Genomic DNA, 26,308 nt, shown 5'->3' with positions numbered 1-26,308 from the left:
TCACGTTCGTTTGCGTTGCTTCAGTTTGGAATCTTCACTCGCCAAAAGAGCACGTACTCGTGGTAATAGCGTAAAAGATCGGTACGACGGTCGGTCGGTTGGTCGGTCCAGTGTCTGTGCAAGTACATATAGAAGACATACAAACGTGCATATATACATTTATATACAGATTTTATGTACCTAAGTAGGTACATGTGATATGTACCACAATTTCTCCAAAGTTTACAAAGTGAGCAAAAATTCTTGTTTTTTTTCTGTTTTATTCAACAAATATCTACTAATGAATATATTGAAAATAGTAGAGATAAAAACGTTGAGTATACCAATTAGTGCTGAAAGAAGGGGGCGCAAGTGAGAGCGGTGTAGGAGAGTGAAACCAGAATCGTGCAAAAGACAAAACAATTCGAAATTCGGCATTCAGATGTTCTTGGTAATACGGTTGCTTAATGAAAACCACCATGTATCTGAGTAGCTGAAAGTGATGCAGCTGTATGTGTGTGCGTGCGACCGTGTGTTTGTGATATTGTGTGAGTACATCTTCAGTGCAAGCGGAGCATCGAAAGCGGCTAATGATGTACCAACAAACATACATGTATGTATGTACATATATATTTATGTATCTTTGCACGTATGTATATATGTAAGTATGTTTGCATATGAGTATGTACATATGTAAGTATTAAGTAGCCGAGTGATAGCGAAGATAGTTGCAATTTACTCAGCGCACACAAATATGCAAATACATATGTATAACAATACATGCATACATATATATATATAGTTATGTACATACATACATATGTATGCAAGTACATATGTATGTATAAAATGTTTGTATGTACACATGCAGTTCTTAGACGTCTGCTTTCATTGGATTATATGCAGCAACGCATGTTTGTAAGGTTGAAAAGCACTCGTTGCCTTATCCATACGCAAAATAGGTCGGTGTTCCAAGTAGGTTTTTCACTTAACGATCGCTTATCTTAACAAACATAGTTTTCCACTCCAGTGTGGTCACTTCCACAGCCAACATTGTTCAACGCAGACTTAACTGAAACTTATTTGTTGTTGGAGCGAAGCAAAATATTTCCTAAACAATTTTTTTTCATGCTATCGAGTTGACAAGAGGAGAAGACTGCAGGAAATGTCTAGAGCAGGGCACGAGGGAAGCAATGTAGCATCTCTTGTGCACTTGTCCCGCATTGGCAAGACTACACTGTAAGCATCTGGGGTCCCCACGGTATGATACATTGAAGGAGGTCTCGATAGTGACGCCGCAGGGTCAAATAAAACATCCTAAAGGATGACTACTCCTCTTGGACTTAGGAATTGAACTCCATCTGGTATCACAAAGGACCAAACTGGTCTATGCGTGGCTTATTGGCCTACCAGATTAACCTAACCTAACCTATTGAGTTGACAGTTCTCGGCTGGGTAGAAATGCGGATCCATTCCGACATTCCTTAACGAAAATTAACTTCATCGAGAATTCCCTACTTATTTACTCAGTTTGGCCTAAAGAGCCTGAAATATGTTCACTTCTTGTTGTTCTTGTAGCGGTTATATACTCCCAAATTCAACATTTAAGTTAATTGCCATCGAAGAGTTCTCATGGTAGGCCGAGGAAACGTGCTGTTTTGACGGTATCGGATCATATAAGATCATAGAGGAGTGTTAAAAGATTAGGGTTCGCCGAAAATGCAAAGAGGGGGTTAGAGTGTATACGGGAACTCATTGCACGCTGAACATATAGATATGTATTTAGTTTGTCGGGATCGATTCTGGATAAGTCGCGGTTTAACCTGCTTCAGTATCCAGAGCGAACAGCGAAGAGGAAGAACGACTAGCGTGCTGTTGTAAACTCGACTATAACCACGGAAGCGTTGTCTACGCCAACAAAGAAGAGTGTCCAGAACCAATTTGCCCAACGGTCAGTCTAGCTTCTTGAACTCTTCGTCTGCAAAGTGTTGTTGTTTGACTTCACGTACGCTATTTATTGAGAGGAAGTTGGTGCAGTTGTTAATGGCTCCACTGTGAATGGCAGTCATTACGTGTCTAAAGTTAGCCGCGTCCGAGGTCTCGTTGGCGTACTGATCGATGTCGTCGACGCAAACATGGAAAAAACTCTTGATGTTTCTAGGATGTGGTCCGCTTCAAACAGACGATTGCAGTGTTGGTTTCTGCGGAAAATTCCTAGCAGAAACTGCTTGGGAAGAATTTAATTATATTCCTTGACCGGAAGCAATGTTCAACCGAAGAAATCAAAGGCATCCTGTAATCGCGCAGTATTTTTACACGTCTGAAGCTTCTTCGTCTCCGTCTCACTACAATCAAGCAACCATATCGAAGAACGCTTCTTTGTCTTTACCCCAACACCTGCCAAAACAGTCGTTTCTACTTGTATGTTCGGATTTTATCCGGCCAAAGGCTGTTATTTCAGTGATCTAACACTGTTTGGCTGAGTAAGTTTTTAGAATCATTTTTATCGAGCTTTCTTAAGGTTTAAGTAAATAGCAATTGAATTGGTTTAAGACTCTATCAAATCTATTGTGAAGATATCTTGTCCAATTTCCCAACAGATCGATTGTCAAAAACTGTGGGACATATGTATATACTCGTACAAGTATACATATGTTCACATATTTTATAGGGTCTCCGACATTTCGTTTCCAAGTACATGGATCTCTGTACGGTTTATGGTTGTTCTGAGAAGCCTCACATGGCAAAGGCATTCCATTACATACCAAAGGGCTAACACTATTAGAAGTGTTGCTCTTTTTGTACCGAAAGGATCTACACTTTCACAGTTCAGTTTCATCTGATGTCCTTATTGGACTAAGTAAGATACTGTCAATCTTAGGTCCCCATGACCGTCGGGTCTAAGTAAATGGAACGTACCCTGATTTTTATCCGGCCAAGGACTGTGAACTCGGCCTAGAACAGGAATGTTTTCTGACGCTACATCAACAACATTCGGTTACTCTTTATAGCGAATTTGAAAGACAGTAATTGTAAAATTTGACCGATTTACTAATTTGAAATGATGGAAAATGAAATGAAAAGGAAGTATAATAAAAGGAAGAAGTTTTTGAAGAGTAGATAAAATGCATTCACTCCTTAAGCAAAAAACCCAACTACACAACCCTGTTCATTTTCAAGTGAAAAAATGGCCAGCGAAAAAACACATTATTAAATTATACTTGGTAATTTTCAATTGCAAATCTAATTTACTTTCTAACTAAAAATAGTGTTACACACGTACATATTCCTATGAGTATGTTTGTATGTACCATACATACGGCTTTATATATCGCAAAGTGTTCGCCAAAGTATTTAATTTAATAAAAAGTCACTATTGATGAATAGCGGAATTGTGTGTTGCCCAGCGATAGTGATGACATACCATTACTTGGTTGTTGTGATTGTTTTTATACCCTGTACAGGATAAATTATGGCTGCCACGAAGTTTGTGACACACGGAAGGAAACGTCGGAGATTGTATAAAGTATATATACATATTTATATATATTGAAATGATCCGCTTGATGTGTTGACTCGATGACTCTGCGAACCAACTCCATGTGGCTGTCTGTACGTATGCGAATTAGTCGCTTAGTTTTTGAGATAACGACCTGAAACTTTGCATATGTTCTTTTCTCCCTAAGAAGCTGCTCATTTGTCGAAAGCGCCGATATCGGCTCACTATAGCATATAGTTGCCTAATAAACTGAGCGATCGGAATCAAGTGCTTGTATGAAAAAGTTTTTTATTTTACGAGATATCATCAGGAAATTTGGCACAAATTATTATCTGAGACAATCCTGTAATTTCCAAAGAAGTTGTTCTGATCGAATCATTATAGCATATAGCTGCCATACAAACTGAGCGATGAAATATTTTTTTTTTCCAAAGGGTATTATAGCTTTGGTACAGTCGAAGTTTTTACACGTTTCCTTTGGTTTTTTTTTATATATTTGTTGTTGTTTTTGTTGTTTTGCATTTGTAGCATTTGAATTTCGCAGTCTAGCGCTTAACTACATTTAATTGAGTTCAAGAGTGTAAATTTCGTCAAATTAAAAATGTGCATAAAATATTACGACAATATTGTTGTTGTTGTTGTTGTTGCCTTTTATTGAATGTTGCATTTGATGTCGCATTGTATTTTTAGAAATAAGCACAAGTTCCTCAATACAAACAAATTCGAATTTTGTAGGTGCAGTAAATAACACTATATAGCCGACTAATAGCTTAGCGTATTTAAACAAGTTGGTATATGACACGTTAGTTATGCATATGTACATATGTAGTATGTTTATGTATACATATGCACCGCTAACCCCACTTGTCGCAATTAATTGGTTGTTGGCAATTTTTCGTTGTGCGCCGACACACCAATCGCTATAGCAACCAACGTGTTGTCTCCAAATAGGCAGTAACTACTCTATAATGCATATAAATATACATACATACAAACAAACGTACAACATTCAAATGCATATAACATGTATAATTGTATGTATGTGTGTGTGTGCGTGTGTAGTTGAAAAATTGCTCGCACAAGTCTTTGCTAAATATGCCACAAAGCCAGGTGTTTGGCGAACGCTTAAGTAACGTGCTGACGGTCAGTGACTAAGTTCGCCTAAAAGTCAATGCTCAAGTGTGGTAATGAAATTGTGAAATGTTATTTTGTAAAAAATGCAAATGATATTGTGAACAGAAAAATTAAAACAATTATACTAAATAAGCAGCGAGTAGCCGCAGAAATTACAGATAAATAAATAAACAACGTGGTGACTGCTTAAATATATACATACATATATATGTACATATGTACATGCAAATATAAATATATGTATATATGTATGTACATACATACATACAATGTAATATATACACGTGCCTCATCAGATAGATATGTATGTACATGTGTATGTATATGCTAAAAATGCATTTTCAAGCCGTAAGTGATCTTAGTGAAATGCTCAATGCACTGCTGAGTGAAATCAAATCAAAATGCATGAAATGAAATGAAATGAAATGATGATATGGAACGGGAATGTGGTGCAACGCAGTGATATGTGCAGCAAAAAGTATTGATATGATGGGCAGCCATGTCACAGGCACACAAATATAATATTATTGTACTATATACCTAAGTATCTCACAAATGCCTCACTATATACAAATATACAATATGTATGAATGTACATACATACTTACATATGTATATATTACATATCTTTATAGATTTACTGTTACTTTTAATAGGAAGTTAATGTTACATTAACGGCACACAGTATAGGCAATTTGAGAATATATAAATACAACAATCCCGAAAAAACGGGATTGAGTTTCGGGATCCCGAAAACATATTGTGTTGTAAAATCGCTGTTGTAAGTTTTATAATTACGTAACATATAGACAAGAATATACATACATATACATACATATGTATTAAAGTATGTAAATCGAACAACCGGAAAAACGGGTTAGTGTTTCGGAATCCCGAAAACTTATTGTGTTGTAAAATCGCTGTTGTAAGTATTACAACTTTTTAACAGATAAGAATATATACATACATAAATACAACAATCCCGAAAAAACGGGATTGAGTTTCGGGATCCCGAAAACATATTGTGTTGTAAAATCGCTGTTGTAAGTTTTATAATTACGTAACATATAAGCAAAAAAAATGTATAAAAATGCAAAATTCCCGAAGAAAACGGGATTGAGTTTCGGCATCCCGAAAACATATTGTGTTGTAAAATCGCTGTTGTAAGTTTTATAATTACGTAACATATAAGCAAAAAAAATGTATAAAAATGCAAAATTCCCGAAGAAAACGGGATTGAGTTTCGGCATCCCGGAAATTTATTAGATTGTAAAATATCTGTTGTATGTTGTACAACTGCTTAACATATAGGCAAATCTACATATGAAAGTGCAGCAACCGGGGTGCATTCAAATTTCGGGATCCCGAAAATAGTAATTTAGTTATTCGCTTGCATGATATATTATTTCGAGCATTTTTGTGGTTAATTTTATGATTTTTTGTAGTCCCGAACGTAGGTATTCAAATTTCGGGATCGCGTAAAAATAATATACATATGTATGTATGTATATTCTAAATATGTAGCAAGAATGGGAAATCCCGAAAGGTACGTTATATCCGAAACCTTTCAATATTCGAAATCACGGAATTGAGTGACTCAAAACACATAAATGTACATACATACATACATATGTATAGGTACATAAACACTCTCAGTGTGTGTATGTGTGCACATACCAACATTTTACCGCTCTTGTTCTTATCTCTTGCCTTTGCACTTATAAGTTCCTTTCTCAGGCAATAAGTACACCAATATGCATACTATATATGTGTATATATGTATGTATGTGAGTAGCTATGTATGCGTGCTCGGATTTACGTGCATGTGTTCGTATTTAGTAAGCATATATTTCTTTTTTATCTAAATGCGTTTCACTGAACTCTGCTTGGCTGTCTATTTGACTCTGTGTCTGTCCCGTTTGTCTGTCTACTTGCCTGCCTGCCTGCCTGACTACCAGGCCATTAGCCGCATATGCATTCTGTATGACATTTATGTTGCACACCGCGCATGCAGCGACAATAACCGCCACCGTAACACAAACATACATATATTTGAAAGTATATGTACATACATACATATATACATATAGTATATGTATATACACCTATGGTATGTGTGTGTGTTAAAGAACGCATACATCTGTACATGTCGAAACTTACAAAAGGTGCTAAAGTGACTCACAAAATTGTGCGGCGGCCATAATGCTTGGCGTTGGCATATTTTTCCCACCTTTGAGTTATGCATTCTGGTCTAACTTGATTCGTTAGTTGCCTAGGTGATTCGGTTTTGGTTTATAATACAAGTATATATCAACCCTCTTAAGAGCCTTTAATGAGTCCACCGCTTATTAAAGTTAATTTTCGGTAAGTTCCAGAGTAAAAAACTAGCAAACTCACCTTAAAGTCGTTTTATACTAAATAATCAAATTTAAACCGGATTGATAAAAATAAACAATTTTTCTTGTAATTAACCCTGTAGAAGCGGGCCAAGTTTCCAGACGCTGGTTAAAAGTCTTGGGATGGGGTTGGATTTCAATCAATTTCTCGTATTCGAGAACGTAGGTATTCTGATCAACGAAGGTGTACATCAAATAATTTGAGGAATCCTGTAGAGTTGCCAGTGCTTGGTCGGCTAAAAACCTGAATCCATTCGGACGTTTACGAAGCGACGTTTGTCGCGGAAACGAAAGAATCGGTAATCTCACCTTTCCGATGTTGGTAATTTAGCTATTTATATGGCTGAGAAGTTTCGCTGAGCTTAATGACATTACACAGATATCGGCCATTATATATAATAAATGGTCCCAAGATTCGACGCTCTTCCAATGTCAGTATTCCTCTATGCAATGACCTCGTCCGGCTTACCAAAAGTTCAATTCTTACTAACGGATGGATACCATACATGTGGATGTAAAAGGGCTGTCCGATAAATAACCGACCTCATCAATGTCCAGCTTACAAAAAGCTCAATTTCTACTAACGGACTGATACCATATATGTGGATGTAAAAGGTCCAAGGTTTGACACTCTTCCAATGTCAGTATTCCTCTATGCAATGACCTCGTCCGGCTTACAAAAAAGCTAAATTTTTACTAACGGACGGTTATCATAAACATATGTGGAATATAAGTGGTTAGTCCATGGAACCTTGGTAATTGTCTCAGTCTTGCGCTTGTGAAGTAGTGTTCCAGCCTTAGTCTAAGACATGAAACAAACATTTGAAAGCGCCACTTCCTTGGATCATTACACTGCTTACAACGGATAGTCCAATACTTCAGTTCCCTTATATTTACTGTTTTGTTACACGAGACACTTCCTTGGATCATGCTTACAAGGGATAGACTTGCATTCCAAAACCGTTATATTCACTGTTACGTTACATTTTATCAACGTCTTATTGCTCTCCGTGCCAAATTTTGGTAGGCTCATGAAGCAGGAAGCGCAATATTACTACCAAAAAGACCTCGCTCGCCGCTAGCGAAGGTCTAATCGAACATACCAGCTCGAAAAAAGCGGAAATTAGCAACACGAAACCGGTTAAACCAAAAATTTGTGTGTGTAAAAGCGAGCCTAATCATTAGAGACCAAACGTCAAACCGGCGGCTTTACGACACATGCGTTGCCAAGCCATGAGTCAAAGCGGAGACAAGTTATGAGTCAAATAAATGTCAACGCGAGCTGAACAAAGCCGCAAAAGATTAATATTTAGGACTACATGAACATTTTAGCGCGCACTGTGCACGCGCGCTATACGCCTACTGGCTAAGAACTTGCAAGCGTTTACTACTCGTTCGCTGCGCCTGCAAACGCGCGGCCGGCCGCAGTGTAAAGGGTGAACTTTTCTTGATTATTACCTGCAATTCCAAGCGATTCATGTTTGTAGTTCTGCAACAATGCCAAGCGAAGACTGGTTTCTTCACACACACATACTTACGTTCGCACACAGGCAGTTGCTGCGCGCACACACATGTAAAAAACCCAACTAACGCGCGCTTAAGCGCACACACACATACAAACAAATGTTTAAAAGAGAGTAACGTAGCGCTTACGTTACGTTGCTTACGTGCTACGTTATGACTGTAAACACGCTTACGGACAGCATATACACACCAAATATGTATGTATGTATATGTGTTGTGTGTGTGACTTCGCTCTGCTGTTGTGCCTGCCGCCGCGCACCAATACCACGACGTTATAACGCTCATTGGGACTACGAGATCAGCGCGTATTGCTAGTCTGGCAAACGTGAGACGTTGACGGCCACTAAACGCTGCCCAGCTTAGTTGTTATTATAGTCAGCGCTTGGCTCAAAGCAACTTTTCAAGTTTTCAAGCGTTCTTAGCGCAATTCGGTATTCAACAATTTGAATGTAAACAGCTGAAATTTTAACTGTTTTACTGAAATAAAAAACAAAATAACAAAAATAATAAGCGATAAATTTAACAGTTATTTTGTAGTTATTGTCTGTGTTATTTTTGTTTTTTTTTTTTTAACTAGTTCAGTGTCGTGAGTGTTTGAGCAGTTTTTAAAGCAATTTTATTTATATTTTTTAACGTTTTTTAGCAAACAGTGAGCAGTGTGTTGTGCACGTACAGTATATATGTAAATATGTGTGTCTGATAGATAAGTGAACGCGTAAAATGAATTTATTATCATATTGTGCGCCTCCAAAGTGTTGAACGCATAAAAATTATTGCCCATCATCATGTATGTACATATGTATGTATGTGTAATACATATTTATGCACATGTATGACTGTGGTAGACGCCCCCCTTGAAATACACGCTCAAAAACCCAATAACACCACCACCAGCGACAACAACAGCAATAATAATAACAAGCAACGTGGATCACGCTTCAGTAAATAACTCGAATTTCCGTGTTACATTCATTATTTTTTTCAATTTGTTGTTGTTGTTGTTTTGCTTCTTTTTCGTAGTACAACTTGTGCAATCGTAAAATGGTACTATATGGTAGCTAATTAAAAATGTTGCTTATTGCGTTTAAAGTGTAGAATAGTTTGGCGTAAAGGAAGCTACATACAAGTACATATGTGGCACTCATTAAGGCTGTCCAAGGCATGCCGTATGAACAAGCGCGTGAATGAGCCTACAAATGTATGTATGTACATCAAATACATAAAACACAAAAGTACATACATATGTATATGAATATACATAATATATACAGTCTTCAAGTATATGCTCTCCATTCATACCTGATATTTGTAAATATTGCTAATTCTACAAACTCAAGCGCCCGCTTGCCGATGAGTGAAACACAATATGTTTGCTGTAAAAAAAAATTAAAAAAAAAATATAAACAAACTAATTTTTTTCAATTAAAAAAGTAATAAAAAATTCAAAATAAATAAAAAAAAAATTACATAAAAAAAGTAAAAATAAATAATGCTGCATCAAAGCCATATAATAGTCTACACAGGTGCAAACAACAATAAAAAATTGAAAAATTAAAAAAAAAAAATTAATAAAAATTAAAAAAAAATAAAAATATTAAAAAAATAATAAAAACTAACAACAAAAAATTAAAAATATTTCTGCACCAAAGGTACATATTTACATACATATGTTCACAGGTGCAAAAAACAAAATAAAATAATAAAAAATTAAAAAAAAAAATTAAAAAATTAAAAAAAAAAATCAATTAAAAAAAATATATAATAAAAATAATCAAAAATTAAAAAAAAACAAAAATAAAATAATGCTCCACCAAAGCTACATATAATACCCACAAGTGCAAAAACAATATAAAATAACATAAAAAAAGTAACAGAAAAAATTTTTTAAAATAAAAAAAAAATAATTAAAAAAATAATAATAAAGTAAATACAAAAATTTAAAAAAATTAATAATAAATAATGCTGCACCACAAAAAACAATAAAAATAATTTAAAAAAAAAATTAAAAAAAAATTAAAAAAAAATAAATTAAATAAAAAATTATAAAAATAATAAACAATTAAAAAATAATAATAATAAATAATGCTGCACCACAGCTATGTATGTTCATATAATACTCTTAAATTAAAAAAAATCTTTTAAATAAAATAATTTTTTAAAAATAAAAGTAAAAATTTAAAAAAATAAAAATAGCAAAATTTAAAAAAAATAAATAAAAAAAGTTTAAAAAAAATATATAAAAAAATAAAAGTAAAAAAATAATTAAAAAAAAATTAAAATAATAATAAATAATGCTGCAACAAAGCTACATACATATAATGCTCTTCCCAGGTGCAAAAAATAATAATAAAATTTAAAAAATTTAAATATAATTTAAAAAAAATTATAATACAAAAAAATGTTTAAATTGAATAAAAGAATACTGCATCAAAGCTATAATACCCTTCACAGCTGCATTTTTATAGCATAAACGCGTATAAAAATATTTTTATCTTGATTTTGTAGGGTGAGTTTTTATAGGAGCTAAAGGCTGTAGATCAGATGTGCACAATTTCTTCTGAGATTGCATTATTGCCTCAAATAATAATCCTGGCTGAATTTCGTGAAGATGTCTTGTGAAGCAAATAAGTTTTCCATTCAAGAACTTGAGTTTGATTGGTGAGTTTGTATGGCAGCTATATGCTATAGTAGTCCGAGCAGCTACTTAGGAAAAGAAGCACGTGTGCAAGATTTCGAAAAGATATCCCAAAAACTGGGAAAATAGTTCGCGAATGTTTAGGCATATCTAAAACGACACACGCTGAAAACAAAATTAAAAAATATTAAAACTAAAAAATAATAAAACTAAAAAAGTCATAAAAGCTATAAAATTAAAAAGAAATAACAATTATATAAAAATAAATTAAATTAAAAATTTATCTCTTTCTTTACAAAAACAATAACACACCTGCCACATGTATTTTTATTACAAAAATATACAACACATATATAGTATATACATATGTATGTATCTACGCAGGTAAACAATTTCTTGTTTATTATAACCTGCGTGTGTTGGGTTTTTGTTTTTTTGCTTTTGTTGTACGTTTTCCATTCGCTTGTTTGCTACAGTTCGCATTATTACTATATTTGTGCTAAAAAAAGTTTATTAGCTTATTGCCATTTTTGTTGTTGCTCATTGCAACTTTCATTGTTTATGTTAAGTAGCAGCCGACATATTTATGGGCAAGTATAAATGTTTGTATGTATGCCTTTGTATTAGCTGCACACGATTTTCCGCAATGTACCGCTAATTCTGTCGATCACTAAATTATTTGACCTCTCCGTGCCATTCCAAATGCAAATGAGCAAGAGTATAAGACACATTTGTATAAAGGTGCCACATGAGAAGAAGGAAGAAATGTATATAATAATAATAATAAAAAAAAAATGTTAATTAAAATAAAAAATTTAATATTAGGGTGGGTAAAAAACCCGAATTTTTTTCGCTTGTCACTTTTTAACTCTCTTACTTTACTCAAAATTTGTTATCAGGTCCCATCTGACAAAAAACTGAGTTAGTATGATTTTCTATAAAACATTTCACTTTTGTTAAAGCTCTCTGTGACCCTATAACCTAGTTCCTTCCGCCAATAATCATTTAATTCAAAAATCTATGAACTTTACGGTAAGGCATTTTCCAATGACCAACAAGTAGTTTCAATGGAATCAAAAATAGATTATTTTGAAGGCAAGTAAACAAATAAAAGCGCGCTGATAAGCGGTGAGTTAAAAATAAAACGAGTTTATACGCACTTTTGAAAGCTTATCTGAGCTTACGCATTAGTCTCTTTCTGAACTATGCACTCTCTCTGAACGAGCACTAAATGACTTAAAAAATTATCTACAAGTGGAGAATATATCGAAAGTTATAGTTATATATAGCTAAGCCTTCTTGTCCTAGTTTGAGATTTGAGGTTTTAAGCAGCATTTATCGAGAAAACAACAGAAGAGAACATGATCACACGTGTGCTACTGAAACTAATCTCAAACCTCAGTCTGAGATAAAGAGATGCCCAATACTCATGTTTTTGAAAGTGCGAGTGAAAATCATATCCTGAGTAAGTTGGACGTCCCTTTATTCCTGTCTCAGTATATCTCTATTGGGTTAAAGCTTGGGAGAAGGTTGGTGGAGGGGTTTACTGTCGGGAGCTCTTTATCAACTCTAACATCAGATTTCTGACCATTGTAGTGTCTTACAAGCTCAGATTGTAGCCATTAAGGTAACAGTAGATCTGCTGCTCCGGAGTGCAGCCTCTTTCAGATAAGTGACCATTCACTTAGATAGCGAGGAGCGATACTAGCCTTGAACGCATTTACAGTACGTTCAGGGATGTGCGGGGAGTGCCTGACCTCGCTATCAATAGCATCGAGAGTCTTTATGATAAGACTGGTATGAGTGCCGAGCCATAGTGGAATCACAGGAAATTGCAAAGCTGATGAGCTATGGATGAAAAGGCACCCTAGAACCGCTATCGGTTGAATGGCAGCGAGTTGGTGTCCCCATATCCTTTTGCATTCTACTACTAGATAGTTGGGCTTCACGGAATCTTGGCCAGTTCTGCGTCACCATGCGCTATGGCAAAAGCCCTTTGGTCCATTTTCGATCGCAGAAGATCTAGTGATCTCTTTGCCCTCAGTAAGGCTAGCCTCACTCTCGTTGTGGGGCTTTTAACAGGTCATTGCCCTATTGCGTCCATGCTGAAGGTTGGGAATCTTATCAGACGCCATTTCAAAAAGTTATATGGAAGAAGATGAGGTGGAAACAACTCAACACTTCCTTCTTGACTGTCCCGTCTTTGGGAGATCAAGACTTAAATACTTGTAAGCCCATACCTTCAGGCATCTCATTGAACAGGAGTTCTTCTTATCCATGGCTTCACAGAGGACTCCATGTAGCAGTCCACGTGCGGAAGCTTCAGACATGGACATACCTTAAATTTGCTTAGGAAAATTAGCACCTGTAGAACTTGGCTTCCGTGGTATGAAGCAATTTCACAAGAAACGGAGCTCAACGGAGTAGAGCACCATGTCCTATGTAGAATCTGCAGGAAGCCTGTTCTTATTATTTAATTATTGTCCAGTAAACCGGCATACTTAAATGTTCTATTCAACCACTTCAAAGACACCTGCTCACAACGCGTTCTGGCGCCAATAGTATGAGTAATAAAATCGCACATAAAAAAACCCAAAACAATGTGGGTCATTGCCGTCATAGGAGGCTCGCTGGGCTTGGAAATTCAAAACGGCTATCGAATTTTCATATTCTACTCAAATTTCACAAGACCACTGCTTTCAGCAACAACAAGCATTTAACACCTGAATAAGACATCCGCCAGTTATGTGCCAAGCGCGGCGCTAACAGCCGATAAGACGGCGCGTCAGTGAGGCAGTCAAGCGACGCGGAAAGACTCATTCGAACATGAAATATGAGCTGGACGGCAGCGCATTATTGCAAGCGGTCGCCAATGTATTTGCACAGACTATTTAACTGCAATATTTACATATTTGTTTGTGTGTGTGTGTATATATACTAAATAAATAAATCTACACGGGCTTTGGCGCTATTGCACTGACATGTTTCCTAACTTCACTTTTTTCTTCTTTCACATTTGCAGTTTGAATAGCATACGGAGGCAGTGTTGGCGGTGAAAAGGCACACTACAACTACAATAAGGAGAAAGTTATGTTCAAAGCAAGCAATGCTGGCAACAGCACAACAACAGAAGAACGTGATCGCCTAACAGATGGCGAAAAGTCACGCACCTCCTATCGCTCCCGACCATTTTCTAGTCTTCCACGACGTTTCTTGTCGGCCAAGAACTGCGCAGTAGTGGAGACTGATGCGGAGCATACGCACGCTTTGGGGAATGAGAGCGCGCAATTGAGAGACGTGAAGACAGCGAGAAGTTTATCGCGCTTGAATACGCTTAACTATGATAATGCTGCAATAGATTTAGCTGAGGGTAGCTTAGGAAGCGCAAAGAATAGCTTTCAAATTAGTAGTTTGGATATATTTCCACAAATAAGTAATAGTAACGATACAACGGTCTCGATGGAGATGGAACAGTTGCACGATATAAGACGTGAGGATGTTTTCCCACACGAACGCACACCGACTGATTCCTCGTGGGATGGCAGTGATCTCGAAAACGAATCCATACGTTCAACAGATACGAGCGACTGTACGCCCGACGATGCGACACGTGTGCTCAATGAGCTCGACACGATTTTGGATATACATGGTGCGACGCCGCTAGCCGCGACCAACTCATTGGAGACTAAAGTCGAAGACTGTTTATTGGATTTAGATAATTATCTAGAAGAGATGGATGATTATAGTTTTAGTAATAACGATGAGGACGATAAGAGTTCGACGGAATTGGCGCGTACGCCAAGCCCGAAACGTCTAACTACACGACAACGTAACCGTTCGTTGCCGATGAGTCGTAAAAAGAGTACACAACTGAATGCCGAGCGAGAGCAGCATGAGGAGGAAAGCGTCGTAGGTGGCAGCATAGAACGCGGTCAGCTACTGAGACGCACAATTACCTCGCCGAAAGAGAAGTTGTACGAGGGTAGGTGCAAATATAATTCCTTAGTTTATTTATATAACTCAAATAGCAACTATTGCACCACTTTCAGATCTAATGGAGCGATTGGAGGACACACCGCGTGAAGTTACACGCCTGCCCAGCGAGGAGGCTTTCAATGAACTCTTCATAACCGAGGATAACTATGAGCGCACAAATTTGCAGTCCACAGACCCACCACCTTGGACGGAGCCAACATACGACGCACATCACGACGTTAAAGCTTTAGCCGGTAATGATGACTTGGGCGCTGCGCGTCTCACGGATTTCACAGAACATCACAGTATTAGCACACAAAATGACGAGACGTCGGCAACGTATGCAACAGCGGCAGCAGACACTTTACCTTTGCGACCCGAGCTCAGACGTTGTCACTCACAGAATCGGCTGAGCACCACCAGCACCAACAGTCGCACTGAAATGCTGACGCAAGAAGATATTTTTAATAATTTATTACTACAAAACGACAACACCAGCAGCACTTTGGTGAATAGACCACGCCAGTTTGGACGGCGCGCAGCGGGTCAACCGCCTGTACTCTCCGTACGGCCTGATATATTAGAAGGCAATCACAGCTTCGGCCCAGCTGGCAACAATCAGCGGCCGCAGAGCGCGCCTGCAATTACCACAGCGGCGCGTCAAGCGCGTAACGCCACACATGCTGCCGACGAGCGCCACTCCAACTTCTTGGTGGGTTCCGACGGGAGTTCAGCGCATACGTCGCGCAATTCCAGTCCCATCACCATCGTATCCAGCACAGACTCCGCCTCGACCACGCCATCAACCAATGGTGGTCACAACGCGGCTATGACACTCGTCACAAACGGTCGTTACGAACAAACGGATGCGGATCATAATAACACAACACACGCAAGCGCGCAGGACAGCGATAAGGAGTGGCCGCATATGTGTAGTCGCGCTTTCGCACTACTCTGTTGTACCGTGGGTCTATTTAATATGTCACGCTTTGCGGTGTTGACCGTGGAGTATGGCGGCAACTTTGTTTTGCAATTCTTTTTACTCTCCGTACTTTTTGGCATACCGCTTTTCCTGTTGCACATGTGTTTGGGCTCACGGATTAAGGCCGGTCCGGTGTCAATGTGGAAGATCAGTCCTATATGTCGTGGCATCGGTATTGCTTTGGTGTTGGTGCAATGCTTCATTGCCATTTATTCGACCGTCGCCATCGGTTGGGTGCTAATCTATCTGCGTGACACATTTCCGCACAAAGGACAGGACGGTTACATGTGGCAGGAATCGATTAACCCCTATCGGCGCGGCACAAATGGCTCTGCGAATATAACCGAAAGCATTACTGATTATTTTAATATTGTTGTGTTGCAGCGTTTGCACCTGTTGAAACCGGCCGATGGTGGTAATGTACGTTTTCGTGTGAGTAATCGGGTGAGTGGGTTGCGCAGCAAATTTTGTTCGGTTTTTCAGTTTTAACTAATAATTTTTTTTTTAACTTTAATTACAGTTGGCCTTCAATCTGACCCTAATTTGGGTTTTTGTATTCCTAGTTTTGTGCAAAGGTCTGAAATCATTCGGTAATGCGGTCTTTCCCCTCATCCTTGTGCCAATCGGCGCTTTGGCATGCGTGATTTGTAAACTACTCTTCATCGTGGATCCCGTAAGATTACAGGTAAATAAAGGAGGTTTTCTTTGAAAGTTTCCGACGAGATCTGCAAATTATCTTACGATCGGCAGAAGTTTGCATGAATTCGGTCAAGTTCAAAAGCGCAGACTTAAGGCGCACACCTGTGCTTTGCAATCTGTATTCTGTAAAAACTGTCTCCTAAAGATCTTTACAAAATGCTTTCGAAATGGTCTGTGGCTCGGACCCGAACTAATCTTTTAATAAATCATATGCATAACATTTACTATTTTTCGCCATAGACCGCCTTGAGCAGCACCGACTTCAGTGACTTCTTTGAAAATTCCAAAATGTGGGTTGCTGCTGCACAGGAAGTTTTCCTAACCTGGGGCTTACTTGGCTCTTCAGTAATCTCGATCACAAGCCGTGGACATCCGCCTAGTCGCAGTGAAATATCGTTAAGACGCGATTGTATCTTTGCCATAACGCTTACATTCTTCAGTCTCACTATGGCAGCAATGATGGGACAACTTTGTGTCCTTATATTGAATCAGCATTCCTACATTTATGTGCCGGGTTCGTTTGGTAAGTCGGAAATCTATTTAAAAAATGTCATACAAATAACATACTTTGCTTATACAATAGAATCGCTGGAATCGTCAAAGTCCGTCTTCGCGACAGAGGCCATAACCAACTTGAATATCATTTCGATACCAGCGAAATGGATGCCACATTACTCCAGTTTTATTGGAGAGTCATATCGACGACAGCTAACGCTTCAAGAAAGCGGCTATCAAGCTTTACGTTTCATCAGCGAAATCCTGCCCGCCACATTTATAGTCGCACGTGTGAACCTCTCGTGGATTTGGGCCGCTGTAATTTTCGGCTCCTTAGCCTTGTTGGGCATATCACAATTGTGCGCCATGTGGAAACCCATTGCCAGCGCATTGGGTAATTCAATTAGCGCAGTTTTATTAAGTTGCGTTACTGCCATGCTCTTGGGTGTACCCTTCACAACCGAAATCGGCATTTCCATACTATATTATATGGACTTGGTGCTAGGCGGCTCATGGTTTGTGGCTATACTATGGACGGCGCAGATATTTGGTGTATTCTTGATACGCGGACGCCCATATAATGGTGATGATTTGGTGAATAAATTGAAGTTTACGAACTCTCTGTCCGCGTTCGTCGCCTTGGCATGGAATGTTTTACTGCCGATTGGTTTGATAACACTCTCGGTGGTCAGCTATAAGTCATCGTTCTCGAATCAGTTCTATTATTGGCGTGGAAAGTCGTATTTCACCTACTGGGCCAGGAAAGTGGCAGCTTCAGTGCAAATTGGTTTCTTACTACTAATACCGGTTACAGCGATTATACAGATTTATCGATATTTAACAAATGGACCGCCGGATATATTGGATGTAAGTGTTATTCATCAACTGGTGGTTATAAGAATCTATGAGGGGTTGATTATGATGGTTCAAAAAATATAAAATCCTCCAGCGATAACTTCAAAGAATGATAATAGTGATATCACATTTTTCCATCCAAAACTTTTTCGAGAAAACTATAAACAACTAAGGGTTCTTCCTTCCCCGACTAGTGGTCTCACACTATATCATCAAAATTTCCCTCATATAAATGAAATAGATCATGGTAGCGAGTTTCGAAGATGGAGCTTTGTAATTAATACCGAGCTTCACGTCGTGTAGGAGGGCAAAGCTTTTTCCGAAGTTTAGTAGAGACTTCATATCTAATTCTCATACTTCCTTCACTCCCCTAAACTGTGAAGTTCCTGGATGTCTAAGCTGAACCTTAGATACGGGCGCACATAAGCAGAGGAGGTGCTCCAGTGTCTGTTAGAGACTTTAAATCTAATTCTCATACTTCCTTCAGTCCCTTGAAGCTTCTAGATATCTAAGCCGAACTGTAGATAAGGCCTGACATAAGTAAAGGAGGTGCTCCAGCGTCTCTCATATACATATCTAATTTCAGCACTTTTTACATATGTACATATGTCATCGTTAATAATGCCCATACGGTTCGCATGTGATGCCAATAAGTTGCAACCTATGACTAGGCCAACAACCGTCCCTCAGTCTTTTCGAGACCATGTAAGGAGAAAGCTTGCGTGTTTACCTTCGGCTCCCTTACATATGAACCGTCTCACCCTGTTCCGTCTGTTAACCCTTTCAGAAATTTCATTGTGTGTCGTTTTTAAAGACTTTCAAGAGTTGGTTTGGTAGTCCAGCGAATTGTACAGCTTATCAGCTGTTTTCCGAAACTGAAACCTTCTCTCCCACATAAAGCGTAAGGAAATGGGATATCTTAATCTACCGATTCCTTTCCTCTCGAGCCATGTCCGAGGGTTCTGGTGGAAGATTACCTCAGCACCATAAATCTTGCACCTTTTTTCGCTGCAGAGCTTTCCATTGCAATGTCAATTGGTGGCCGGTTGAGTAACCTACTAACTGCAACCGTTGGCATGGTTCTTAGTGCTCCTGAAGCTCACCTAGAATTTTTGAAAAATTTTACAGTCACAAGAGCTTTGGTAGAAAATTTTCTGTGTACAACAAATAAACAACATATTTTCCGTCTGATTTTCGAAAATTTTCTAAACACCATTAAATATTCTCTCCCCCACCTTTGCAGCGCATCCAACTACTCTATCGTCCCGGCGAAAGTTTACGTGAAATACGCAACAGTTCCTTAACTGATCGCAGTAGAAGCGACTATGGACGTGGCGGTGGCAATGGCGCCGTTGGAAATCTCGAACTCAACTCATATCAGGCACAAGATGATGCGCCGCCGAAATATACGCCACCACCATCGTACACCACAGCGACTGGCGCGCGTTTCGCCAAGATACTACGACAAAGCATACGACGCAGTGTACGCCGGTAATTACAAAACAATTTCAATTTGATTACGAACTTGTACTAATGTACCGTTATTTCTCCCTTAATTCGTATGCTTAGTGTACTCGGCGATCGCAGTCGCGCACGCCCCATACTCACCATCGACTCGGAAAGTAATCAGCCCACTACATCGCTACATACACACGAAGAAGCTGCGCCACATTACACCAGCGCCGACATACCGATTACAAATACGGCGCTCACAACATCCGATCAACAGCAAACTTTCCCGTGCAGCTCGGGCGAGCAACTGCAGCGCTCACTGTCGCTCGGCCGTAAGTTTACTGTTAAACAGCAACACCAACAACATCACACAATTGGCGGCAGCGGTGTGCGTAGTCAACGCGCACTCACCGCGGATGCCGGACAGCGCAATCTACGTGGTGCACCCTACACCGCGGACGATGTGGTCACCGTGCTGCGCTCAACTTCGCATGCGACTGCACAGATGCGTCCCGACACCGTGGCGGTTGTGTCGCCCTCGACGCCCGAACTCTGCGAGCTCTCAGCGAATAATTATTCGTCGTTCCGTTCGATTGAGAATCTGGTGACGAATGCAGCGCCTATGGCGCGCAGCGCAGCATTCACAGCAGCTGCGGCGTCGTCGCACGACGAGGACGCCAACGGCAGCGGAAGTAATACATCTGTGATTTAAAAGAAAAGAAAAGTGAGGAAGAGTGGAGGTGAAATAAGCAAAGTAACTAAATGTGTTTTTGCGTGTACTATGTATGTAAATAGTTATATATATTAAAAGCGTATGAGTGTAATAAATAATTATGATAAATAATACAAGTAATAAATAATAAATAAATACTAATTGTCGAAATATTTGCATTTTTAAATTTTTCGAATTTTCGATTTTAATTTTCTATTGAAATTGTCTCCATCATGCTCTCCATTAGAGTACATTTTCCAATTAGCCAGTCATTGAGTGCGTTGGCTATGTGTTAGTAACTGTGTGTATCTGTGTCTATTGTCCTTTGACACCTTCTTTTGAGCTTTAATTACATTAGTTGTATGCGTGTGTGTGTATTAATGCTTTCACACCCTTAACTCAAGTGGGTACCCACATCTAAGAGGCCTGATTTTGTGAGAAGATTTAATTATAAATTGCTCACCAACAAATTAATTCAGCACACACACACACGAGCACATGTTCTATGGCAGTGTGCTAACTTAGATACTGTTATAATACATATGTATAAAATAATTGTGTGAAGTAGGCCATAAAGTCTATTAGAGAGCTGAGAACTGCTAATATATTTGCAAATCGATCTTAGAAGAAAGAAGTAAAAACGGTAACTTCGGTTGCATTTTGATCGGTCAGTTTGTATGGCAGCTATGTATGTATGTATATGCTATAGTGACTCGATCTCGACAATTTCTTCGGAGACAATAACCCTCTTGAAGAGGAAGGAGGTCAAATGAAAGAGCTTTCCATACAATCACTTTATACCAATCTTTCCGTTTGTCCTCCGATATCGGCGGCTCCGACAAATGCGCTGCTTTTTGGAGGAAAAAAGACTTGTGCAACATTGCAGTTCGTTATCTCAAAAACTGAGGGACTAGTTCGCGGAAAACATACGGCTGTGAAAACTGACGTTGATCAATACCAGAAGCTCCGTCAGGATCGGGAAGGGCCTCTCCCAGCCAATCCGATACCAGACGAGGTTACAGAGAAGGGGGCTCCTTTTCATGCGACTTTTTCAATCTACTGCTAGAAGAAATAATTCGAGCTGCCATCAAAAAAACAGTCGTCGCACAAACGACTTGTCTCCCACGTCACTGTTGGCAGCTTTAAATTCGAACTCGTAAATAATTTCGTTTATTTTGGAACCAGCATCAACACCAACAACAACGTCAGTCTCGAGATCCAGGCAATAGGCAATTGAGATGAACAAAGACCAAACCCTATAAGTCAATCATTATTCCTAGCCTGCCATATAGTGTAGAGGCATGTACGATGGCAACATCTTATCAGTTGACGTTACGAGTTTTCAAGAGAAAGGTTTTGCGGCAGATTTATGAAACTTTGCGCATTGGCAATGCCGAATATCGCATTCGATGGAACGATGAGCTATACGAGATAAATAAAATAAATATTGACATAGTTCAGCGAATTAAGAAACTGCGGCTACGCTGGCTAGGTCGCGTCGTCCGTATGGATGAAAAGACTTCAGCTCTGAAAGTTTTGGAGGCAATACCCGCCGTTGGAAGCAAAGGAAGAGGAAGACATCCAATCCGTTGGAGAGATCAGATGGAGAAGGCGCCAAATTGCGAAAAGACAAAATTATTTGCACTGTCATACCTCTAACAAAGCTAAAAGGACTTGACGCCGTGAACAATGTCCTGTAAATGGGGTCAATGAAATTGTTAAATATATGATTCTTATTATCGGCCGCTCTTATGGGTGCTGTGTAGCGGCCTGTCGACTTTACTAACATATACTGTAGTCTTCTCATTTGTCCCCTCTATATCGACTAGAAAATGAGTAAGTGGGCTATTGGCTGCTCTGAAGTTTTCCAAGTCTATTTGTTGTTAAAATTTATGTCAATCAATACTAGACGGTGTTGTTTTGACTCTAAGTTCTATTGCCTCTAACTTGACGCTTTTTCTTCGATTAATGGCAGACACTGTTCCCTTCCTTGGAATTGATGATTACAGGCCTGCATCACCAATCCATCTCTGAGCTGTCGTTACAGCGTCGTTACAGTTCACGTCGATGGGATTACCTTGCATTCCATAGAGTCAGCTATAGAACGTTAACAGAAAATGACTTGTACAGCTTATTTTTTCAAGGACCTTTCTCTGTGCCATGCTGAAGATTGAACTGTTGTAAGTTGCTCAAAAAACGGGACGGTATTTTCCGTAGTGTGTAGTTACTTAGAGACTGTATACAGTTCCAATTCGCAAGTTTAAATCCTTTTTACTCTGCGATAATATCATTACCCCACAGCTGAACAACAATACTGGAAAAAGCGGTTTATATCTTTAGATTAGAATGACTAGACATTTGAAAGTTCGCAGTTCTCAATGCTGCTGTCATTCTTTAAACTATCAGCTTAACATCTTTCTGGATCCAATTCTCCGAGCTTCTGCTTCTGTTTTCAATATATATTCCTTGATTTTCTGAAACGATAAGAGAGCCTTAGCAGTTTTTAGGTATTGTTGGAATGGTTTTTAGAGTTTGCAGAAAGATTTTTTTTAGAAACACGCTCAAAGCTTAGAACTTTCCTGTCGAGATACCTAAGTTATGCTGTCCATTTAGAACTCTATTTTGCTAACTTTAGTATTTAGTCCACATCGTTTGCTTGGCAATTCGCTGCTTAGTGAAGCTATTACGAGAAATCTTTTGGAAGGTAAGTAGGGTTAATGTCTAACAACACATAGGTCTTTTGGAGGCTAATTAACCAGCGGGACAAAAACTACCTCATACAACCACCCATAGAAGATGTGCAGTAGTGTCTTTCTCTTCTACCTCTTGGCAGCCTTACGGTAATCGTTGAATTGTAATCCCAATCTGCTGACGTGTCTTAAAATAAGACATCCTTTTGGATATCCGGTCTGTTGGATATCTGGTCTTGTGGAAATAGAAGAAAAATAAAATACGGACATGTTGGTCCGCTCAGAGGCAGCTGGACACACAATTCCCCCAATTTGCCGTGGGCCATTCAGCTCCTTTAAAGGATGGAGCCTACAGGAACACCTCAGGTCTTGGAACACAAGCAATACAGACTATACGACGAAGTTACTTTGGGGTCGTATTGATGGTGTACAGAACAAAAAGCTCCTACTTCAAGGCCAAACGGATACTAAATTACTGTAGGGATCAATTGCCCCAACCTGCTCTAGGCCATTCAGCTCCTTCATTGTTTGAAGCAATGGACGCTACAGGAACACCTCAGGTCTTAGAACAAAAGCAAGACAGGCCATATGACAAAGTTACTTTAGGGTAGAGTTGATGGTGGGCCAAAAGGCTTCTACTTCTAGGCAAAAGTAAGCTTAGTATTACTGTTTGGGGCGATCACAGGGCACCTATCCTTAAGATCACACCTTCGGGAAATATGAAATGTGGAATCGACGGAATGTAGAGTATGCATGGAAGATGATGAGATGCTGGAACATTTTCTAAGCGAATGCCCAGCTGGGGTATTTCTTAAGTACATAGCACGCTCTTAACATAGTCCTAGGTATCCCCGAACAGAATTTCCTACAAAATTAGGCACTTCTCGTGTGGTCCAATGGAATTTCTTTATATTCCAAGATGTGTCGAACTATTTCCTCCAACATCGCAAATATCCTCTTCTAGAACATTAGCGCATTCGGACACTAATAACATGCCACTATGAAAACGAAACGCATATGCAACACGGTTTTCACATGCGCACAACCTACAACAAAAACGCCAATTCCGTTGCTGACTGTTACAAATTGTCACAAAGTAGTTGCCTCTTTGTTAAGGGCACGTTCTATTCGGCATTACTCCCTGATGGTGTATGTGTGTGTTTGTCAGTTATGTGCAGCATGTGTGCATCGTGCTCCGTGTATGATTGCGCCTTTTTTATGCTCGCATTATTACCAACAATAACACTTAAAACTTAATCCCTCGATCGCAATAAAAACGGTGTCTGATCTTCTATTTGTTTTCTCCTGTATTTATGTAGTTTACTAGAGTACCTAGTGAATGCCGGACTAACTGCGCGTCATTTCGTCTGTGACTTGCCAGCGTCGCCAAGCACACATATGTCACATTTATTAAAAAGATTTTGGAGAACAAAACAAACAGCGAAACAAAAACAAAAAACACAATAACAATAAGCCGATTAGAGTCATTCTGGACGCGAAAAACGGAAGTGATTGTGATAAAGCGGAAAAGCGCCAGCAAGCAGCCAGCAGATATTTCCATAGCCGCTGAAAATGACAGCAATATACATAAATACAACACTTTTTCGTCAATTTAGTGAGCATTAATTATAATTAAGCTTTTGCTCTAAGCGAATTTTAAACTTTATTTCCGCTGCCGACCGACCTTTTCTTATAAGAAGTAAAGTTTGCTTGGTCATCGGCAGCTACCTGGTTAGCATGCTGGGTTTTGTTGCTGCCATAACAAAGGCAAAATCACTCAATACTCGAACTCTGCGGAAAATCGTTCCATATTATGAAAACTCAATAGCGTCCTCTCTCAATCGCTTTGAGTGGAATTGATGATAACAACAAAAGAAATAAGAATTTAGCGTAGGTTATCATAAGTTATCTTAAATCTTGAATTAAGAACGAATTATCGCTTAAATTTACTCAATCAATCAGTATGCCTCTTTAAGCGAGATTGTAAGAGTAAGAGTAACAATCATATTACTGCTTTTCGCTCAAAGTTTGTTACTACTCATGGAAAATAATCGTAAATTGTTGTGGAATTTATTAAAATAAAAAACTCAATTACCTGCTCAATTATTATACTATTTAGTATTGAGTTATGTGTTGTATCATATTGAACTCGAGTGAAAATATAATACTTGTCACTCGTTCTATTCACGATTAGTTGAGTATGAAAAACTAGCTTTATATGCCTTCATATTTAAAATCGTATCTTAATTAGTTGGTTGATTGAGAAAGAGGCGCATGTGCGGTAGAAAGCAGTCTACCGTACTTAGACCCTCATTAGACCCATTGTGCTCCCGGGTGGTAGCCAAATTAAGCCCTATCCAGCAACTCAGTGGTGCTATTCCATTCCAGCTGCTCAATGTCTCTTAAATTGGAGCATTGAATTCCGTGGAATATGTCCTATCTCAACCGGATGAAGCCTCAGTATTCGCTTAGATAATGTTCAAGCGACGCATCATTCTCCGCGAATGCTCTGCGATCCGCCGATTCCAATTTTCCCATTTTCTGAAGTTACCTAGAAGTAGCAGCTTTTTGTTTTGTCCACCATCAACACTAACTCAAAGTAATTTTGTGGTATGCACTGTGTTGCTTGTGTTCCTAGATCTGAGGTGTTCCTCTGGGGTCCAGTGCTTCAAAATAACCTTGAAGGAGCTGAATGGCCTGAAACAGTTTAGGGGAATTGTGCTTCCAGCGCTCACCGACCGAGCCAGCTCGTCTGTCTTTTCATTTTATTCTATTCCGATATGATTGGGGGTCTAAATAATATTAACCGAGTTTCCTACTTAGTGTCTAGTTATTGCCTGCATGCATAACCTAACGCAGTGACACTTAGTATTGCCGTTATGGGGAGCATTAATTACCGCTTGGTTATCCACTAGAAGGTTTATGGACATGCTGGTTAGAGCAAAGGCTTACTTCCTTCTGTTATGCCCACAATTTCGGACTGAAAGACTGAATTGTAGTCATTTAGTTTGAAAATACCCGCTGTGTATGGATTACTACAGAAGAACCCCGCTCCTGTTCCTATTTAACCTCTGGATCCGTTGGTAAATAAAGAGGTTTCGCCTTTCTTTTGGGGAATGAAAACGTTGTGTTTACTTTGTCATGGGTTTGAAGTAGTGAAGCGTAATCAATAAGACACTCAATTTCAGGTGACGATATGCGGTGTGTGTTGTGGCCAGAGCCTTAGTTATCTTATTTATTAAAGACATATTATTTTTAACACAAAATTTAAAAACACTTTA

General features: G+C 38.9%; 1 protein-coding gene across 5 annotated transcripts; it reads left to right on the top strand.

Moving 5' to 3' along the window:
- The first annotated feature begins 19 nt into the window (after positions 1-19).
- On the top strand, positions 20-20,512 carry LOC105226845 (sodium-dependent transporter bedraggled). Of its 5 annotated transcripts, none has more exons than XM_011205937.4 (8): positions 20-229; positions 14,190-15,149; positions 15,217-16,568; positions 16,645-16,809; positions 17,064-17,346; positions 17,407-18,185; positions 19,417-19,664; positions 19,743-20,512. In XM_011205937.4, the coding sequence occupies exons 2-8, from the start codon at positions 14,258-14,260 to the stop codon at positions 20,335-20,337; spliced, it is 4,314 nt and encodes a 1,437-aa protein (XP_011204239.2). In that variant the 5' UTR covers positions 20-229; positions 14,190-14,257; the 3' UTR covers positions 20,338-20,512. The 5 variants fall into 5 exon arrangements, with proteins under 5 accessions (XP_011204239.2, XP_049317840.1, XP_049317842.1 ...); XM_049461883.1 differs by lacking the exon at positions 20-229 and adding an exon at positions 4,552-4,662; XM_049461885.1 differs by lacking the exon at positions 20-229 and adding an exon at positions 4,679-4,790.
- The last annotated feature ends 5,796 nt before the right edge of the window (positions 20,513-26,308 follow it).

Source organism: Bactrocera dorsalis, unplaced genomic scaffold, assembly GCF_023373825.1.
Source record: "Bactrocera dorsalis isolate Fly_Bdor unplaced genomic scaffold, ASM2337382v1 BdCtg153, whole genome shotgun sequence".
In the NCBI taxonomy this organism is placed as follows: Eukaryota; Metazoa; Arthropoda; class Insecta; order Diptera; family Tephritidae; genus Bactrocera; species Bactrocera dorsalis.
This window is presented reverse-complemented; position numbering and strand designations above follow the sequence as displayed.